General features: G+C 34.9%; 4 protein-coding genes across 4 annotated transcripts; 1 reads left to right on the top strand and 3 right to left on the bottom strand.

Moving 5' to 3' along the window:
• Positions 1-778: 778 nt before the first annotated feature.
• On the top strand, positions 779-3,595 carry LOC138944892 (dynein regulatory complex protein 9-like). The gene is made up of 6 exons (XM_070315958.1): positions 779-1,012; positions 1,265-1,393; positions 1,738-2,111; positions 2,238-2,521; positions 2,580-2,827; positions 3,100-3,595. The coding sequence occupies exons 1-6, from the start codon at positions 779-781 to the stop codon at positions 3,373-3,375; spliced, it is 1,545 nt and encodes a 514-aa protein (XP_070172059.1). The 3' UTR covers positions 3,376-3,595.
• Positions 2,314-6,444, bottom strand: P58ipk (dnaJ homolog subfamily C member P58IPK). Its single transcript, XM_070292865.1, has 6 exons — positions 6,191-6,444; positions 5,984-6,094; positions 5,637-5,836; positions 5,234-5,559; positions 4,818-5,161; positions 2,314-4,702 (listed from the first exon to the last, which is right to left on the bottom strand). Exons 1-6 carry the CDS (start codon positions 6,234-6,236, stop codon positions 4,284-4,286), a joined length of 1,446 nt encoding a protein of 481 aa, XP_070148966.1. The 5' UTR covers positions 6,237-6,444; the 3' UTR covers positions 2,314-4,283.
• A 683-nt stretch (positions 6,445-7,127) lies between these two features.
• On the bottom strand, positions 7,128-16,724 carry Bel (ATP-dependent RNA helicase bel). Its single transcript, XM_070292850.1, has 8 exons — positions 16,319-16,724; positions 15,675-15,747; positions 14,860-15,371; positions 14,304-14,776; positions 13,926-14,230; positions 13,497-13,796; positions 13,134-13,397; positions 7,128-12,980 (listed from the first exon to the last, which is right to left on the bottom strand). Exons 1-8 carry the CDS (start codon positions 16,361-16,363, stop codon positions 12,880-12,882), a joined length of 2,073 nt encoding a protein of 690 aa, XP_070148951.1. The 5' UTR covers positions 16,364-16,724; the 3' UTR covers positions 7,128-12,879.
• Positions 16,725-17,450: 726 nt separating this feature from the next.
• On the bottom strand, positions 17,451-19,277 carry Rpl8 (ribosomal protein L8). Its single transcript, XM_070292867.1, has 5 exons — positions 19,227-19,277; positions 18,821-18,968; positions 18,422-18,563; positions 17,968-18,281; positions 17,451-17,771 (listed from the first exon to the last, which is right to left on the bottom strand). Exons 2-5 carry the CDS (start codon positions 18,956-18,958, stop codon positions 17,592-17,594), a joined length of 774 nt encoding a protein of 257 aa, XP_070148968.1. The 5' UTR covers positions 18,959-18,968; positions 19,227-19,277; the 3' UTR covers positions 17,451-17,591.
• Positions 19,278-19,946: the final 669 nt, after the last annotated feature.

Here is a 19,946-nt window from a genome sequence, read left to right as displayed (position 1 = left end):
GATTTGTTATATACTGTACTCCTCAAATATTAGTTGTTAACATAATATTGCGTATTCAAACATTTTAGTTATTATTAAATGAAAAAAACTGCTGATTCTTATGAGAATATATGTACATTTATCTAGTGTATTTGTAAACTAAATGTATTACACTGTTATCAAATATATCTTTATTTTCAATAATACAGCTGACGAAATCCTAATACATGCGCCAACCAAAGAGAATATTTCTTTCGTTAATAATATTTATTTTTAAAATATAAAAAAACGTACATAAACATATAATAGAATGATCTTTGCTTGTGGCGTTCATGTGGTTCGAGATTTTTCTTTGTTCGAGATTACCTTTTTATGCAGTTTCAAATTTTTATAAATTTGACAATAGCAAAAATTCAATATGACTTGGGAAGAAATCAAACCAAAAATTTCTGTGCCAATATTTTGCGCTCTCACACTCTGTATTTTTCTGGCAGATATATTAATTGATGAGACAAAATAAAAAAAAAAAGCAGGAAGATAACGGTAAGATTCGTAGGTTAAATCTCTGTCAATCATACAACTATTTTCATTCATAACGTCATAATTTTTAAGGCACTGATTAGCAATGAATATTGCAATATCACAAGTCCGAATAATATTTAAAGTTTCCTGAATTTAATTGCATTAATTGATCTTCTTTTCCTCTTTAAACTATCTAAATTTCTATTCATTAAACCTTTAAATTTTATGTAAAATGGCCTATCATTATGTGTAACTGCTATAATAGCACAACCCGACAATGATAAATGAAATGAGAGTATCTCAGGATGTACAAGCATTTCAAAAGGACATTGCGCTCGATAGATTATCGTCTATAATAGTTCAACAAGCTCGTAGGAATGTAATCATCGTCGACAATGCGTCAACGGATGGACATGCCGTTGAGACAACACTGAAACAGACAGCCGATACGTTCATGCAAAATATGAACAAAGTCTCTAATAAAGTCTTTATAAACATTAAAAACGAGAAAGTAAGATTAATGTTATATCGCAGTGAGATCAATATGAATAGAATTAATCGAAGTTTATACATAAATTATATACGAAAAATTAATTTTATATTTAAAATTATACTCATAAATCAAAGTTATATACATATATATAAATACATATTTAGAATATATATATATATATATATATACATATATATATGTACACATATTTAGACAAATATTGAACATGAAGATATGGGGATATCGGCCAAAGAACATTCTCTTTACAAGATTCCCTCAACAACATTGCAAGATGAAGAAGTGATAAAACAGAAACAGCATGAAAATATAATCACCGATCGTGGAGTTACTACAAATGTTCCAACTACGTTAGATACAGCTAATAAGCTTCATCGTAAGGTGACAAAAATAAAAATCACATTAAACATAATTATTTAAATATATTAAATTATTGGGAAAAAGTCCATAAAATATTCTGTAAAGAAATTTGGCAAATGAAAAAATTTAGTTACTGATTGGTACTTTTTGAAGTATAGTGATTTAAAAAAATATTTTTTTTTTTTTTTCTTAATGTCATACGTATCATTCTACATATAATTTGCTTAAGATTTTAGAATGAAAAATAATCCATAATGAGAAATATATCTTGCTGAAAAAATGATTACTGTCAACTTCAAATTTAAATCTAATTTAGTCCTCAGCATCATTATTCGTCTTGCCTGCTAATAACATTTATTATTCAGCCGTTACGTGTGTGTCTAATTGAATCGCCTGTAATCACACCTTCGAAATCTGTGGAATTGTTCGTAAATACGCTGCCAAAATTAGAAAATTCAGAGAATATCGGAGTGCAGAATATGCACGTGGAAGTTTCATCGATCGACTCGTTCACTCCGTTGGAAGCGGCCGCTATATCATGCGTTCTCGAGGAATGTTTAGATCAGCTCGCCATAATAGGATTCATGCTACCGGCCAAGATTGACTCACGCTGGGACGACACGTTTAAGACGATCGACGAGACGTACGGAGTGCCCGACGAGCCTAGAACGATCTTCAGGGAAGATATGGGTCTCTTACCAATTATACCTACAGAGGCTGAAAAAATGCAGAGAGATAGGTGCGCAAAAGCGCATATTGACATTTTCCTAATACATATGCTATTATATATAAACTCGATGTCTTCGACCGACAATTCCTAACAAAAAATTTAATTTGTATGCACATCTAATGAATTTATATCTAGGAATTATGCATATCAAGTCCTTGAGAGAGTTCTTCGCGATATAAAAAACAATGGCAGATTCGATAGTCTGCAAAAAGAAATTGATAATATCGCAAAGAAGCAGGACGGCGATCATAATCTTGAAGTAAATGCTCAGATCTGGCTCAGCCAGGCTAAGGAATTCCAGGGACTGTTGGAATCTGAAAAAAAAGCGAATGAAGAGGACCGAAAAAAGACGATAAGTCTCGCGCAGGAAAGCGATGCACAAGTCGACCACGCGATATTTTTAAATAGCGGAAAATTAGGTAAAATGCATCATTCACATGTATAAATATATTTCTCGATCGGTTTTGTTATGCTCAGGCTATGCGGAAAAATGGGAGAAGGCCAGATTGGAACAGCAGGAACTCAAATTGCATCTACAAAGAAAAGATATGCTAAACAAATTGAGCGACTACTCAAAGGAACATAACGCGGAGCAAATAATATCAGCGGAATTAAACGCTTACTTAGAGACGGATATCAAAGAGAAAGAAGAGCAGGTAGTTATGTGGACGAAGAAATATAACGAGGAACTTGTGGAACGGCAGCAAGAAATCGACGAATTAAAGGTATATTCGAAGATTAATGTAAGAGAGTAGTAATATTTTAGTAGCAATAAAAAAACATTATTTATTTCGCATATCAGAATTATTTCTGAGTGGTAAAAATATAATATATTTTTCTTTAAGTATAAAAACAGAAATATGATTATTAAAATATAAGAATAAGAAAATAAAAAAATATAAAAAAGAAATGTGTAGCATAAAAAATATATGATGTAGATAGCATATTTTCAAATAGCTTGTAGATTATTCACGAGTCTGTATTTTCGTCTCAATAGCGTCTTATAGAAGAACAAAAATTAGAAATGGAAGAAATGCGCGCTTTGATAGACAAGCGACAAAAACTTATTGACAAATGCATCGCCGAAGACAAAAGATTGCAGGAAGAAGCGAAGCTAAACAAAGCTGCAACTATTATCCAATCGATATGGAAAGGTCACATGGTGAGGCAACAATTAGGAAAGTACAAAAACCTACTAAAACGATTGAGAAAACGGAAGAAATTAAGCAAACAGAAAAAAGAGCGTTTGATAAAAAGAAAAGAAAAAAAGTAATCAAAAGAAAAGTTCATAAAAAGAGGGCTTTGGCGCCTGAGCAAACAATACAGAATTCGATGTTTTATTTTAGCGAGCGCTTATGCTTTTTTTACATATATACTAATAATGCCTTCTCGATGTATCTCTGTAATGGTATATAAATTATTCAAATATATTTTTAAACAAATATCTCAGAAATACAGTATTTACATAAAGTTTTGACTCACATTCATGCAAACGCACAACTACACATTATGTGAACATTACCGAGTACGAATACCATACGCGAGAAAGTAATAACAATATAAATACCGATCGAATATATTCGTACTCGATAAATGCGTAATATCTTTCGAATTCGATCTAATTGTCGCACGTTCCAAAGCTAAAAATGAATAGCCGCTGAAATAATCAGTGGCAGTGTGATGATCACTGTACATACCATCTGTTTGTACTGCAAGACTTGGAACAATCACAATTTTATCAATAGCATAGTATACCGATCGATAGTGCGATGATAAAATTATACGCGACAGATATTTGCGTGAATTGAAATATATTATACTTATCGTTCAGTCTGTATGCATGTATTAGGTAGAACGAGTACTGTATTATAATTTTTGCAATAAACAAACTAGCGGGCGATTAAAGTTTATTTTTGCATTTCTTTATTAAACGCGTGCTGGGATATGTGCGTTACCCGGTATCGCCAGATGGCCATTGGTCTGTGTTTAACGATCCATCGATTTACTCATTTACAATCTCCTGAATTCTTTTGACAGATCAGACACGCGCGATCTCCGTCGATGACATAGCGAAACGAAATTCGGGCTAGGATGAAATAAAGATACCGTCGCGTTCAAATCGACGAACATTAAAATTCGAGAATAGTAATTGCTCTATTATGACGAGATCTCACGACGTGTTTAATTGAAGTGGAATTTAAATTGGAAGGGAGAACCGTGGAAGTGATGGAATTCCTGGAAGGGATTGAAACCCTGCTGATGCCGACCCGACTCCGGATCCAGAGGATCCTCGCCCTGATCGAATTTCGCTCTCTTTTCATCATCCGTAAGAACCTCTTTGGCAGCGGCTATGTCAATGAACTTCTTTTGCGCACGCTTTTTCTCTTCGCCTTCCTGGAAATTATCAGGATGCCACTTCTGTGCTTGCTTCCGATACGCTTTAATGATGTCTCGCTTGCTGGCGTTTCTCGATACGCCTAAAATTTTATAATAATCTCGGGTTTCCGACAGTTTCTGACGTTGTTGCGCTTTTTGCAATCCTTGCTTGGCTCTCTGCATATTCGGTTCTATCTCTAAGGCTTCTTTATATTCTCTGATGGCTATCAAGAGAAGAAAAAAAATATTAATTCAGTATATTATATAATCATCATATAAAATGGAAAAGCTTATGCACACGCTTCATCACTATAAAATACAAATTAAAAAGTGAATTACCATCATCGAACATTTCTCCTGCGAGATATGCTTCCGCACTATCACAAAATACATCAGGTTCCCTTCTCATTTGTAATGCCTTTTGGCAATTATTGATTGCATGAGTTGCATCAGAGATTCCCGTATAACATTTACAGAGATAATGATAAGCTGTAAACTGTACATTCTCATTCAATTCTTGCTTTAATACACGTTCGGCTGAATTGATGCATGCATCATAATCTTTTGTATCCTCTAGTGCTGTCCTTGCATCTTCTAATAACTTATAAATCTTTCTTATTTTCTTATAAAATGGGAAACATTCCTTATGGTCTGGATCAAGTTTTAAACACTCTCGAATCTCCCTGAATATTTGTCAGATTTTAATATTACATTTCAATTAGTGATATATATATATAAAATAGCTAATTACTCACTTTAATGCCTCATCAACTTGTCCGAGACGATACAACCATATTGAGAGTTTAAAAAATCCTTCCGTATTATCAGATAGTAATTTTGTGGTCGAACGTATATCAGATATAGCATTCATATAATCTCCGAGAAGATTATAGCTCTCTGCTCGTTGTTCTCTAAGATTAGAGGACCATGGACATACTTCGAGAATTTGAGTGATTAGCTGTACAGCTGTTGCATGATCACCATTATATATCATCGCATCAATTAGTTTCACATCATCCCTAGCTGAGTATAACCTATTTAAGGCATTAAAGGCATCCCTATTATTTGGCTCTACAGATAGCTGGAATAAGAAAGACGAGAATAAATTTCTATATATAAATAATGATTTACTTAAAGAATGCATAAAAAATAACATACAACATCTTGAAAGTCTGTTTCAGCCTCATCAAAATGAGCTTGCTTGAGTAAAATGTTGCCACGCTGCAATCTCGCTGGTGTAAAGTCTGCCTTCAATTCTAAAACCTTATCAAGGTCAAGAAGAGCAAATTTGGCTTTACCTAATGCTAAATAAACTGTGCCTCTCTTGTAATATGTCAGGTAATTAGTCGAATCTCCCTCTAAAAGAAATTTATCAATTTTATATTTTTCTTCTACGCTAGAATAATAGTTGTCAATTAAGACTATAACGGACAGAGTTGTCAATTAAATTTGCTTAGTAATACAATTTAAAAAACGAGCGCATTGCAATATGCAATTCAACTTACCAACAGCTGCATGATAATGCGATAGTGCGTCCTGCAACTGGCCCTTCGCCAGGAATTCCCTGCCGTAGTCTAGATGCTTGTCAATTTCTAATTGAGAAACACTTCCGACCACTGAAAAAAAAATGACCGTTATCAATTTCGTGTAGGCACAAACACAAGTATTATGCTCAATTATTCAAATTTACGAGAAAGGTTAGGAATACTTACAGTCAAAGGTTAAATCTAACAGTACCACTATCAGGAAACCGTGCATGTCTGAGAGAGAAATCAATTCACCAAGTGCAACGAAGCGACGCTCTAAACAAGAAAATTAATCCGAGATCGCGACGACAAACGTAATGACCTAACCACCCGATAACACAAAACTATCCAGCCACGCCGCCATTGCGTCGTGGTCTTACGCGATTGGCGATACACGCATCGTGTTTCCCCCACCACCGCGAGTCGATTCTAATCGAATCTAATAAGCGAGTCTTGCGACTGCGTATCGCGGGAAAAATAAATGTCTAAGATTAACAGACTATATTCATACTCTATTATATATTTTTCTTTAATATGTAACGGTAAAGCGATAAAGTCATAAATCCGCGATACAAGATAACGCACGCATTCATTAAGAATACATGTACCTCGTGGCACGTTTTATCTTAAGCTGTGTGAAGTCAAAAATATATTTTCTTAATATATCTCTTTTAATATAAGTATTAATATTTTTTTAAATAAAACTCTATTTCACAATTCTGTTTGTATATGAAAAATTCTCTTTTCGAGTTATCTAAGCGATTAGCAATGAATAACAAATTAATTTCCACAAATATAAACAGATCAAATGTTATTCTTCTCTCATTTACCTTGACTTTATTTAATCAGAATTTTAATGTAATGCTTGTAAAAAATTAAGCTGTAAACAAATGGCGTATAAATTTTTCAGGAACAATTGAATCTAAATTTGTTTCACTACTTTATGTATAACTTTATAATTGTAATATAATTTCATAGTTTTTTCGATACATTCTTTAATTCTACATAATAAATGATAATTGCATAAGACAATCGATTTAATTTTTTTTTTTTTTTTTATGTACAAGGATATCGGAATATTATGTAGATAGTGGAAAGAATGCATAAAACAGGGACTTTGCACTTAATCCTCTTTTGTGATCTTTATTATATTCATTTTTGTAGGTCTCCTGTCTCACTTGCTCTTCTCTCTCTTTCTCTCTTTTCATATAATATTATATAAATAAATGAGAAATTCACCGAATAAAAGAACACCGAATTAATATGTGATCGTCCTGTATGAGGTATTTTGTAACAATATTGACACTCTACATCATTCTTCACGAGCATACGTTGTATCTACGCATGCAAGAAGTATGTATACACGCGCTTCGCGACGCGCACAATAACTTATTGCTAATGAACGATAAGTGTACGACACACATTGATTCTCATCTATTTTTTTCTTTGATCAATTTCTCTCCTTCGCGCACTCGTTGAGATACTTTTTCTTTATTAATTTATCCAATGCGTATAATATATATCTATATATATATATATGTATATATAGAACCGTACGTGTATGTGTGTGAGCGTACACAACGGTTCATCGGAACATTTCGCTCATCTTTGTTCGCGTATTCGATTTCGCCTCGATTTTAGCGCATAATTATGTAAATTACTAAATAAGAGACCGACAGAATGGTACATTTACCGTTCCGTTAAGATACTCTTTCTCGCTCGGTATCGAGTGAAGTAAATGTATAGCAGTATCATTACGGTTACAAGCAACTAACGCACGAGGAACGTCGCACGCAGATTCATTATACGCATCGCACATTCGCGCAACATTGCATGTCGTTCTCATAATGTTACTCTTGTCGCACGCACCGCTCCGATTATCCGTAAATCGCAACTGAATTATACGCGCGATTCTCTCTTGCACCTTATTATACTATTCTCTCCCCGACACACGTACGACGATCCTCGACCCCAGGTTGAAACATGCGGAACAAGTTAGAAGACATTTCTTTTGCCATCCCACTTCGCTCTACCAAGAAAGCGCGCGCGCGCGCGCGCGCGTGCCCGATAACGCCTTGATTCGCATTCTTATCGCTATCTCCGAAGAGAGGGTAAGCATTAACGCATTCGATTCCTTCCATCGACGAATGTCATCGAAAATCGTCCACTCCGACACACACACACACGCGCGCGCGTGTGTGTAAAATAAAAAATACAAGACTATAATCGCACGTGAACAATTTCTCCGCTCTCGCCGGCGGCATAATGTATAATATATAATCGTGCATGCATCACATTATTACATAATACGGCTTACAATGTGTAATGTGTTCCTTGCGGATCATGCAATTTTTTTCCTTCCCTCAGTAATGATTGCAGTCACAGTCAATGTTATTTCTTTCTCTTTCTCTTCTTTTTTCCGTTTTATTAGTTCATCGTAAATTGATAGCCCCTCTTTGCGTTTCTCTTTAAATTTCCTCTTTTTCTTTGCTCTTTTAAATATTCTTTTAAATTAATCTTTTGTCTGGATCATCATTCTCTGTATGTATACGTATAAAGTGTTTTCCCTAAGGCTGCTCGTCCGATATACTTCAGAGGACCAAACATGACACGAAAAGTACAGTACACAGTACGGAAGAATATTTACTGTTTACCTTCCAAAACGTATAAACGTAGAAAATAAATACTAAATCGATCAATAAATAGTAATCATTTATTACATCATTCTCTACTTCCTTCCGCTAAATGTATACTAATACGCTATACAAATCATAGTACCATATTTTTAATTTACACATAGTTATACTACACGGTGGACATTGACTATCTCGCAGGAACGTTTAACGATTCCCTAAATGTGTTTGACATTACGCGTCCTAAGATTTACAATAATATAAATATAAAGCGAAAACTTTTCTATCGATGTGTAATCAACATCATCACTTTGAAAAAAAAAAATAGGAAATATTAATGTGGAAATAGCCTTAAGTGTATATAATTATAAGTGTACATACTTGTCTATATGCTCTTTGTCCACCATGTTAGTTATAAAGAAAAAGTATATTGTTTCGAAATGCATATTATTGATTAATACACGTAACGCGCGACGCGTCACGAATGCTTAATGCATCAGTAGTACAATTGGATCTTAACTCTTGGATGCACGACCTGATAAAGATTTGCAAAAGTAATTTCAATATAAGTTTGTATTGAATACAGAAGCTCTAGAGCTATAAGTTTCGCTAAAAATTATTTAAAAAGAACAAAGATTAAATTGAAGAAATAAGAAATAAATATAATAAAAAGGTAAAGAGAGAAATTGCAAGATCGTGAAAACCTTTCTTATGCATCCAAGGATTAATTATAAAATGATATCAGGTCTACGTGTAACGTTAAATTTGATCTATTATCATATATAATCTTTATCTGCTTACAAATAAATTTTTGTGAAATTTATTCTTTCCTTGAAATTCGTACCATGTATGCAATGTGATTCATTAAAATCCAACGACCATTGATGTCTTTTCCTCTTCTTTTGTCACTTTATAAAATAATACGAAATAAAATAGAAAAAAAGAGATGCAAAGGCTTGCGTATGTAATACCAGGTCTCGGAACCGATGTAAATTTTCTTGCGAAACGATACATATGTGTATGGCAAAACCTGTGTGTCGATTGATAAATCATACAAAGATTATTGCCGTTGTAGACAGATATCTGCACGACAGGACACGAGAAGTGTTGTCGAATCGACGTATCGCTGTCCACGAAAGACTCTCTTTTAGTAATGTTCTTGGCAGGGCCTCCGAGAGCTGACCAGATAGCCTCGATGACAAATCGTATTAAAAATTTGAGAACACCCGCACCCGCGGTCGGAAGTCAACGATATTTTACCTCGTTAAACGCTATCCTTGAATGGTTCTAGATGAAATAATTATCGATCCCTCTCGTAAAAAGAGGCATTCACACACTTTGGTCCACGGTCACACGGCATACGATTCACGCACGCGATTGCACTATTAAATCTAGTAATATAACAGATATAAGTATGACGTGTGTCTAAAAATCTTGTCGGTTGTGACGCAAATCGAATTTGTACTTTTTTCCCCCTCCCCCCCCCCCTCTCGCGCGGTAGATTAGATAGATAAGAATCCGACGTTTACACAAAACGATATCGACATCCTATAAAGCCCTACCAACACCATCATTATCAATCGGTAATGACTCTCGTTCGAGCTCATCTATATACCATTATAATGCGCATTATTTTAAGCAGAAACAATGCCCTAGGAAGGTCCCTTGAGACCGCAAGAGCCTAGCGTTCAGCCCTCCCCTGATCGGACAACAGCCACGTTGTCTTGTGTGTGTTACTGTTAACGACTTAATATTCCGTTCTCAGTTCAAACTGAGCTAGTACCTTCCCGACATTCAATACCTGATTAATGTAATACATTTAATGCATTTTGTTATTCCGTTAATTGTTCACATTTATCAATTCGCGTAGAAATTGAATGTCACAAGATCGTTCGATATCACAGTCGTTTTTTTCAATTATTTTAGTTGTATGTATTTATATATAGCGCGTATATCATACTGATAAATACAGCTAGAAAATAATATGAGTGCGCCCCGTGTATCTCCTTGTTCAAGGGGCTTTCGTTTGTTTTCTTTCCTTTTTTTTGTAATAAAGTTGAGCTCACTATCTCTTCCTCTCTGCTATTATAGCAGGTTTTAATACCCCTCTGTAACTGCAACCGTATTTTTAACCCGTCTCAATATAATTTATCTTTCATGAGCACTCACACATTCACACTCGGTGTGTGTACTGTAGACTAAGATTTTTTATAAAGCGCCGTACCAATTTCGCAGGGCAACGTCTCCGTTACATTTAGAAATGCTGTTCAAAGCACAGTTCTATGTAGGATCAACGCAGTTCTGTCTGTAGAACTACTCAAGACAGTTCAGGTACATAAAATATTTATATATACCTGCTTTCCACTAAAACATACATATTTAGCCGTTCTTATACAGTGAAACCTCCATATCGTATATTTTTTCTTTAATCTTTTTAATATTTTTTATCAAGGCTCCTGTATTCTCACTGCAGCTATATTGAATTATGATATCAGAGAGCAACCATATTCGTGTTTGATAATATTGATTAGTAAATACATTGAAAACTCTCTTTTTAATTCGTGAATTAATAAATAACTATAAATCTTGAATCGTCGTAAAGTCCATTTTTGCTGAAAATGTAGAATATGTATGGATAAGTTATATACATGTATTTATTAATGCAAGATAACAAAAAGAAATTTTCATATTTTACTAATCTATATTATCGAATATGAGTGACGATATTTAAAAAACTTATATATTTCAATGTATTACACAAGAAAAAAACTAGTATGATTTTTCACTTCTTTATAATTCAATATAAATTAGTATATCATAAAAGACTAGGAACTTTAAAAAGAATTTTTTCATCATTTAGTGCTTACTTGAATGTATGCAACTGAAATAGATAGCAAAAAAAAAAAAAAGAAAATTTTATGTAAACAAAATTATTTTTTTATATAAATAAAACTTATATTTTGTTATGATAATTGATAAATTGGGAAAATCTCTTGCGTTTATAAGTTAGATTATATAAATGTCGTGCATATCGAGGTCCCACTGCAATAGCCAAAGTTATCAAAATAACTTTATTAGCTATAAATTGCATAAGCGTCTTGAAATTTACAAAATTATAATTGATAGAGAGTGTATACATATATCAGACTATAACAAAAATGTAAGATTTCTAAAAGTATCTTAAGACGTAGCCTGTGTATGTGTATTGCCATTTTTTCGCCGATACCGAAACTCTCTCGATCCCCGAAAAATTCACGTGGCTTATTCAATTAAAACTTATGATATTGCCGGCGCAACATCTGTCTCTGGGGACGGCAAAACAACAAAGTACCATTCGTCGCTGAACTACACAGTAAATTAAGAAAAAAAAAAAAATAATCATAAGGGGAATCGTCATGTAATCTATGGTGGTGACGGTGATTCGGCATATCCTAGGCATTTACTGAACGTGCATATATGTAACCAAAATATTATGTCATGCATTTGAAGAAAACTGCGCGACTCTTCTACTGGCCATTATAATAGCAAAGACAATAAAAAGCGTTTATTATAAAACGTTTTGCAATAGTGTCGAACATTGACAGACCGAAGATATGCCCACCGCACTCCTATGAGAAAAAGAAAAAAAAAAAGGAAATAATAAAGCTACAATGAGCCCCATATAGTCTCGACAGGAGTTCTAAAAAATTTTACTAAGTTTCATCACCTACTATGTGTTATATCGTTATTACCTTCGAACAGGCATTAACGACTTATCGATTTGATTCGTTAGTGATTATATACTACGTGTGTTTCTCAGCACGCACGGCAACGAAATGTTAGATGGATCTCTAACTAATAGTGTCGAACAAATCCCATTTATGATACTCGCATTTTTGTATGGTGAGATCATTTACGATCGAAATATTCCCCGGTGATCCACCGGTACGAATACTAAATTGCACACAGGATTTGTCACAATGTTGCGCATAAACAAATATAATAGAGTGGAAATTTAAAATATAAGTATTCTTTTTCTGCTTTTTCATCGAAAAATCGATGTGCACGGGCAGTTAGCAAAAACGTGAATATGTATTATACATGAAACTGTCTGTACTTTGCGCATATGTATAACGCGCGCAAAACATGTGCTTGTAGTCAGACGTAATAATGTCGTGTGTTTTCCTTACATATAATTGAATTTGCGTGTAGAGTAATAATAATAATAATGATAGAAGTAGAAATAGAGATGGAAATAATCGTCTACTTGTCCCATGCTCCCCACCAATCAGGGCCACTATTGCCATTGTTAGTGGAATTATTGTACGATGAATTATAATTACCTCCGTAACTTGAATAACCACCTGTAACAAAGTGAAAGAAACGTATATTTAAATATAGAATATTAAACCTGTTCAAATTTGTAAACATTTTAATAATTGTTTCTTACAAATGCAGTTGTTTGATATTTTATTTCATTTTTAATATATTTCATTAATCATAATTTTTTAATTTACCTCCATAACCGCCAGGTCTAGAGGGTCCATTACTACGACCAGATCCAGAACTGGGTTGTTGACGATAATCTCTTGCACCAAAACCGCCACCGCTGAAACGTCCTTTGGTGCTGGTGGGACGTCGAGACGCATTTCCAGAATATCTAGCTTCGGTATACATGTCATCTAGCCAAGGTGGAAGTTCTTGATTGGCTTCGATAAGCAGAGATACCAAGTCGCGTACCAGATTATGATTTTTATTATTGAAGAACGAAGTAGCCAAACCTAAATTACACAAAATAAGACGCGATGTATAGCTTATTTATTTTTTGATAACCTTCTTTTAAGAAATTTAATTAAAAAATAAAAAAATAAAAAACAAACCTAAATTGCCCATACGACCAGTACGGCCGATGCGGTGAACGTATTCTTCAACGTCACCAGGCAAATCAAAATTGATGACATGTTTAACATGTGGTATATCGAGACCACGCGCTGCCACTGCAGTTGCGACCAGAATCGGTGCTTTACCCGCGCGGAAACGACGCAAGGCTTCCTCTCGTTCGCGTTGGGTTCTGTCGCCATGAATACTAGTAACTGGATATCCCATTGAGGCCAAATATTCTTCAAGCATATCGGCTCCTTTCTTTGTCTCCACAAACACTAAAGTAAGTGACTCTGCAGCTGCACGATAATAAAAGTATAACGTTAATAACTTCCTTTTTTAGTATATAATGGAATATAATTTGTCAATTATAAATTCTTATAATGAACAATTTTATATTTAAATCGTAATTCAATACTGCAACTCACAAGAATCCGAAAAGTTGCTTGCTTGTAACAAATCAAGCAAGTATGAACGTTTGTCATGTTCCTCCACCCATACAATTTTTTGCGTAATATTCTCGGAGGTCGAACCCACCCGACCAACAGCCAAGAAAATGTAATTGCTAAGAAAATCTCTGGCCAACATCTGAATCTCTTTTGGAAAAGTAGCAGAGAACATGAGAGTCTGTCTCTCTCCAGTGGGTGGCATGTTGTCTTCTTGGACGATACGTCTTATTTGCGGCTCAAAACCCATGTCCAGCATGCGATCTGCCTCGTCCAAAACCAAATAACTGAAATAAGAATGACAAATAAAGATATAATCACCATCATCCTTTAGTCGATTCTTATTCTATCACGTCTTACCGGCAATTATGTAAGCCGATTTTACCGCGTCCTAACATGTCCACTAGACGTCCCGGCGTCGCCACAAGTAAATGGCAACCGCGATCTAATTCGCGCATTTGCTCTCCTATACTGGAACCGCCATATACGACCGCGGGACGCATACGCGATCGGTACGCGAATTTCCGCGCCTCGTCGTATATCTGTGTAGCGAGTTCTCTCGTGGGAGCCAATACTAGACCCAACGGATACTGTTTACGTCTACCAGAGGAATTCGCCTGTGCTGGTGGCGGTCGCGGCCCGCTCTCGTAAATTTGATTCAATATTGGCACTAGGAAGGCCGCTGTTTTTCCGGACCCAGTTTGAGCGCAGGCCATCACGTCGCGACGCCCGATGATGATCGGTATTGCGTATTTCTGCACTGGTGTAGGCTTGTCATATCCTGTCAAGGCGATGCTATTCTTTATTATCTCTGTCAGCTTAACCTCATCAAACTGAAAAATAGGGAGCAGTCAAATTAGAACTTGTTCGAAAAAGTTATTAGTATCGAAAGGCATCTTCCATATATTATACTCACAGATGTGATGTGTGGCGGTATGTTTTCTCCGGTAGCCTCAACTGGGATATCCTCGTATTTGCTAAAATTAATCCCAGTATTGCCAGTACCAAACAGCTCCAACTCCAATCGTTCATCCTTGGCAGTCGGAATCGTCCAGTCGACCTCGCCTCTTCCGCTCCTGCCACCTCTATCGTCGCCCCATCTTCCGCTACTACTTCCCATCCTGTCATTTCTATTGTCTTGCCAGCGATCATTTTTAGTGGGCTCCTGCCAGCGATCATTACCACTAATTGGTCGATCGCGCTCAGAATTGGGATATCTGTAATCCCTTCCATTTTCCTGACTGCGCCTGCTGCGCCCGCCGAAGCTCCCAAAGTTCGCGAAATCGACGTCGCGAGGACTTCGTGAGTCTCGATAAGCACCACCTCTACCCCTATCTCGGTCCCTTTCTCGATCGCGATCTCCACCTCTGTCTCTATCGCTAAACGGTCTTGAGTTGGAAGAGTAATTTAAATCCGCAGGTGGATTATCTGGTAAAGAGTTAATTTATATAAATATTTAAGCATTTTTTTTCTATAGCAATAATAAAGTATTTTTATTTCATAAATTAAGAGACTGAGACACAGTACACTGACTAAAATGCACTTATCAGCTCTGCGACTCAATCTTTTCAACTTATTAATTTATTATGCTATTATTGTCATTTAGTATTTCACAATAGGGGTACCATAAGCAATAAATAAGTAATATATTTGTTACAAAATACAAAAAAAGAAACAATTTCTTCTTAATTTAACTTATAAATTAGATGTCTGGAAAATTTTGATACTAACTTGCAGTTTTATGACGAAGATGCGGTGGAACGTAGCGACCCTGGCGGGAGCCCTGCAAGTCCAGACCAGCTAACTAAAGAGACAAAAAAGCTCACGTTAAATATTTCATCATAACATCGCAAATATCAAGTATTAAAATGCATGCCATGCAAAAAAGTCATTATCATCCGAGAACACCGATGACTCATTTTCTTCGGTAGGCGCCGCGAAAAAAATCCCACCGTTTCATATACAACTCGCGCGCTCCAATCGTAAGAATTAACGCACGTTAAAAAAATACAGAAGAATACGTCATGACACACGACATGCCGTTCCTGGAATCATTGCCGCCATTATACGTAGCATACGTCACGAGCTGTCCGAGTGACGACGGCCCATCATGCTCGTGGCAAAAAGGGCCGTTTCTTCGATCGGATAAAGGAAATATATCTCTCTCTTCACGTATATTCTTCCCGAAAACAAGCATTTTGCTTGCAAAATTTCGCGAAAAGGACAAATTTTGAGAATCGTTAGGGAACGCCATGGAGATGTGAAAAATCAGAGAAAGAAAAAAATGGAGACAGAAAGGAAAAAGAGACTTGCGGAAATAGCTTCTCGCAAGAGGCGAGAATGAGATACAATTCTCCCTTTTTTCTGCCTTTTACCTGCTGCTCTAGACCTGATCCATTCTGGTTGGCTGCATTACTCATATTACTCTGCCTCGGTGCGTAGTTTTCGCAGCTCTGTCGCTTGAAGCCCTTTTAACTCTCGTCCTTTCTAACACTCACACACACGCGCTTCACTTGAGCCGAAAAAGTTCCCGACGCGTCCCAACGCGCTACCTCTGTCTTTGTTGTCTCGCGAACTTGATTTACGCTCGCCAACGATTTCGTGACGGCCGACGGCTTTTATCGATTAACCGAAAAACGGCACGTGTCGGATCAGTCCCTCGATACACGCGATGCGGAGAAAATCCAAAGATAAATGGCTAAACTGTATGCTAGGAAAGCGCGAGAGGCCCCTGGCCGCACACTGATGTCGACGCAACAAAAATGGCCGAGGCACGAGCTAGCAAAATGGTGGCAAATTGGTAGAAATAGTGGCGCTTCCGCCGGATATCAAAGTAACAAGCAGACGGGAAATATCTGGGAGAAAATACGTCCTGATTTTATATTATCCTGATGTTCAATATATATATATATGTATATACTCAGAAATTTACGTTAGGAATATATTATTCATTATATATAATTTATACTGTTATATATGAGTAGAGGAAATTAATAAGTTAATAATTGTTGATCGTTTATAGAGTAATATGATTTCGATGTTGTAATTGAAAATTTGAAATCGGGACTATATACTCTTTTTTTTTATATATCGTGTAAAGATAGTGTTTTTTTATGTAGAAAAGAACTAAAAATACCATCCACATAGGGAAGGATGATCTCTATATATATATTTAAGTATTTACCTTTTATATAAGAAATAATATTTATATAAGAATCAAAATATACTAGTAATTCAGATATATATTACTAAAAGTCATATATATCAATAATTTACACGTAAAATGTTATATTAATTAAAATTATACACTAAAAAGAATTTACTGAATTGAACTTAAAAGATATAAATATATCGCAAATTAATTCTTTTTTTAATTAATTAAAAAAAACTGCATTACAAATATATCTGCACATTCAAAATTAATATTGAAATTTTACGTTTTAGAAAATTATGCAGTTTAATTAAAAATTTAGGAATAAAATTTAATTTTCCGAACAAGTTTTATTTTACTTCAGTTTTCTATTTAGTCGCCATTTTTCAAAATTTAAATTCGTAAAGTTTCTTTGAATATGCGATAAATATATTTTTGTAGGTTTTTTTTTTTTTTTTTTATTGTACATGTATGACAAAGTTTCTGACACTTTATTTCTAGTCATCCTTCTTCGTGTCGGTCTTGCCTCCTCTAATTCGTCCAGTACGACGAGCAGCAATAAGACCGATCTTACGACCAGCGCTGGTTCCACGCTTGACAGTAGATGCCTTACCAATGTGTTGATGGTTACCACCACCGTGAGGATGTTCCACGGGATTCATAGCAACACCACGCACCTAGAAAAATTAAAAGCATCTCAGACAGTGTGTATAGACTTTAAATTAAATATAAAAACGAGTTTACATAGTTCAGTCAAAAAAATTTCTACATGAAATTCTTCAGGTTTCAAATGTCATAATTACCATCATAACAAAAAATTAGATTTCATTGTTATTGTATAATGAAGAAAATGGATAAAATTAGAAAATGTACCTTAGGCCAGCAATTCCTCTTTGCCTTATATTTGTGATACGCTCTGCCAGCTTTCAGTATAGGCTTATCTATACGTCCACCACCAGCAACAATTCCAACCATCGCTCTGTTATTAGAGGGAATGACTTTCTTTGCACCAGAAGGTAACTTAACCCTAGTTTTCTTGGTGTCAGGATTGTGAGTTATCACTGTAGCATAATTGCCAGAAGCTCTGGCCAATCGACCTCTATCGCCAGTCTTCTCTTCTAAATTACAGACGATAGTACCCTCAGGCATCATACCAACTGGCATCACATTTCCAATTTGGAGATTGGCTATAAAATTCAAAAAGATATATGAGAAAATTAATATGTAATGAGTTTTTTATATAATAAGAGTTATAATGGCTACTATAAGAAAAGTATTAATTTTAGATATCACTGTTTAATGTTGTTTGTTGTGAAAATTATCATACCTTTCTTTCCACAATACAAAAATTGGCCAGTGTACATTCCTTCTGGTGCAATGAATAATTCTTTACGTGTTTTAAATTTATAAGGATCACGGAAATGTACCACTGCTAATGGTGCACCACGACCAGGATCATGGATAATGTCCTAACAACATAGAAAAACAATAGATTTAAATATCTGTGATTAAAAGAACATTTTCAAAATACGAGAAATTATATCCTCAGAAAGAGCCTCTGATTTGACATCATTTAATCAATCAGATGTAGGTATACGAATATCATCACAAATACAAAGTTAAATAATTCATAGCAAACTAAATCAAAACCATAAAGTCATCCTAATATACTTCACTAAAGTTGGTCTAGCATTAATTTATAGTAGAATAAAAAATTGTTACAAACTTTTACGACACCCTTGATAAATCCATGCCTTTCAGAGTAGTCCAGAGAACGAAGCTTTGGTGCTCCCTTCCTCCTTTTGGTGTGGGATCGGAAGACGGATCCCGCACCTTTACGCTGCGCACGAATTACCCGACCCATGGCTCAAAATCTGCAAAGCAATCACAATATCATGCCTAATACTCGTTATACATACAACACTATCGCGTTACATATTTCTGCTGGCGCATGTTAACCTCAAAGTGACGCTCAAAATACAAATCTAGTATTTTCCGATTCGCAAAAATATCGAAAACATCTTATGCGCGAAAAATAGAGAGAACGTATTTGAAAATTTTTTTCAGTGGATTCGTTTCATACGCGTAAATTAAAATGGATATTTTATGCCAGCGAAACCTTACACACGTACCGAAAGAGCCGACATCAAATAGAGAAAGGCAAAAGCGGAAGTCGGCTGATCTTGGTTGGGGACACTACTGTACTTCACTTAGAGTGCGTTCGGAAATCCATTCGTGAGATCTAATTGACCAATCAGGACAAATGGAGTGAGGAGCTCTTTATTCTGATTGATCAATCAAATGCTTCTCTACCCTACGGGTAAGATTTTTGAACGTATTCTTGATCGTGTAGTCAACCCGCCAAAATATGACATTTAAATTAAACCTACTGCTCGTACAACCTAACAACTTAATATTTAAATAATGAATTTATATTTTGACATATATTATATTTCGATAATATATTTTTATGAGTTGGATCGTGCTAAAAAAAAAATTAATTAATTAATTAAGTATATGAGTTAAATAATATATACAATAAATAATATAATATATATATATATATATATATATATATATATATATATATATATATAACTTTTTAATGCTTAAGATTATTAATTATAAAATCTTCCTATTATAAAATCTGACATTTTTATTATAAAACTTCAATTGTTTTATTTTCAATCATTTTCTCTCTATAAGAGAAGAAAAATCTAAAACTTTATATCTTATATATACTTATGCACAAAAAGCGACAAATACTAAGATGTTAAATATATAAAATTTACAGACTATTTACAGACACTAATAACATACGAAGAAAGAATTTTTCAATTATTTTCTCGCAA

Source organism: Polyergus mexicanus, unplaced genomic scaffold (genome assembly GCF_030449975.1).
Source record: "Polyergus mexicanus isolate NDT 795.1 unplaced genomic scaffold, iyPolMexi1.0 SCAF_3, whole genome shotgun sequence".
NCBI classification, from domain to species: domain Eukaryota; kingdom Metazoa; phylum Arthropoda; class Insecta; order Hymenoptera; family Formicidae; genus Polyergus; species Polyergus mexicanus.
Note: the sequence above shows the minus strand (reverse complement) of the source record. Positions and strands in the feature narration are given on the sequence as shown.

Coding starts and splice junctions, on each gene's coding strand:
- P58ipk (XM_070292865.1), bottom strand. CDS start 6,236: ATGCACGGTTTCCTGATAGTGGTACTGTTAGATTTAACCTTTGACT. Junction 6,095..6,190: donor GTTAGATTTAACCTTTGACT/GTAAGTATTCCT, acceptor TTTTTTTTTCAG/TGGTCGGAAGTGTTTCTCAA. Junction 5,162..5,233: donor CAAGTTGATGAGGCATTAAA/GTGAGTAATTAG, acceptor ACAAATATTCAG/GGAGATTCGAGAGTGTTTAA.
- Bel (XM_070292850.1), bottom strand. CDS start 16,363: ATGAGTAATGCAGCCAACCAGAATGGATCAGGTCTAGAGCAGCAG. Junction 15,748..16,318: donor GATCAGGTCTAGAGCAGCAG/GTAAAAGGCAGA, acceptor TTGTCTCTTTAG/TTAGCTGGTCTGGACTTGCA. Junction 13,398..13,496: donor TGGTCGTATGGGCAATTTAG/GTTTGTTTTTTA, acceptor TGTGTAATTTAG/GTTTGGCTACTTCGTTCTTC.
- Rpl8 (XM_070292867.1), bottom strand. CDS start 18,958: ATGGGTCGGGTAATTCGTGCGCAGCGTAAAGGTGCGGGATCCGTCTTC. Junction 18,564..18,820: donor TTATCAAGGGTGTCGTAAAA/GTTTGTAACAAT, acceptor CTATGTTGTTAG/GACATTATCCATGATCCTGG. Junction 17,772..17,967: donor AGAGGAATTGCTGGCCTAAG/GTACATTTTCTA, acceptor TAATTTTTCTAG/GTGCGTGGTGTTGCTATGAA.
- LOC138944892 (XM_070315958.1), top strand. CDS start 779: ATGATAAATGAAATGAGAGTATCTCAGGATGTACAAGCATTTCAAAAG. Junction 1,013..1,264: donor TAAACATTAAAAACGAGAAA/GTAAGATTAATG, acceptor TCTCTTTACAAG/ATTCCCTCAACAACATTGCA. Junction 1,394..1,737: donor CTAATAAGCTTCATCGTAAG/GTGACAAAAATA, acceptor TTTATTATTCAG/CCGTTACGTGTGTGTCTAAT.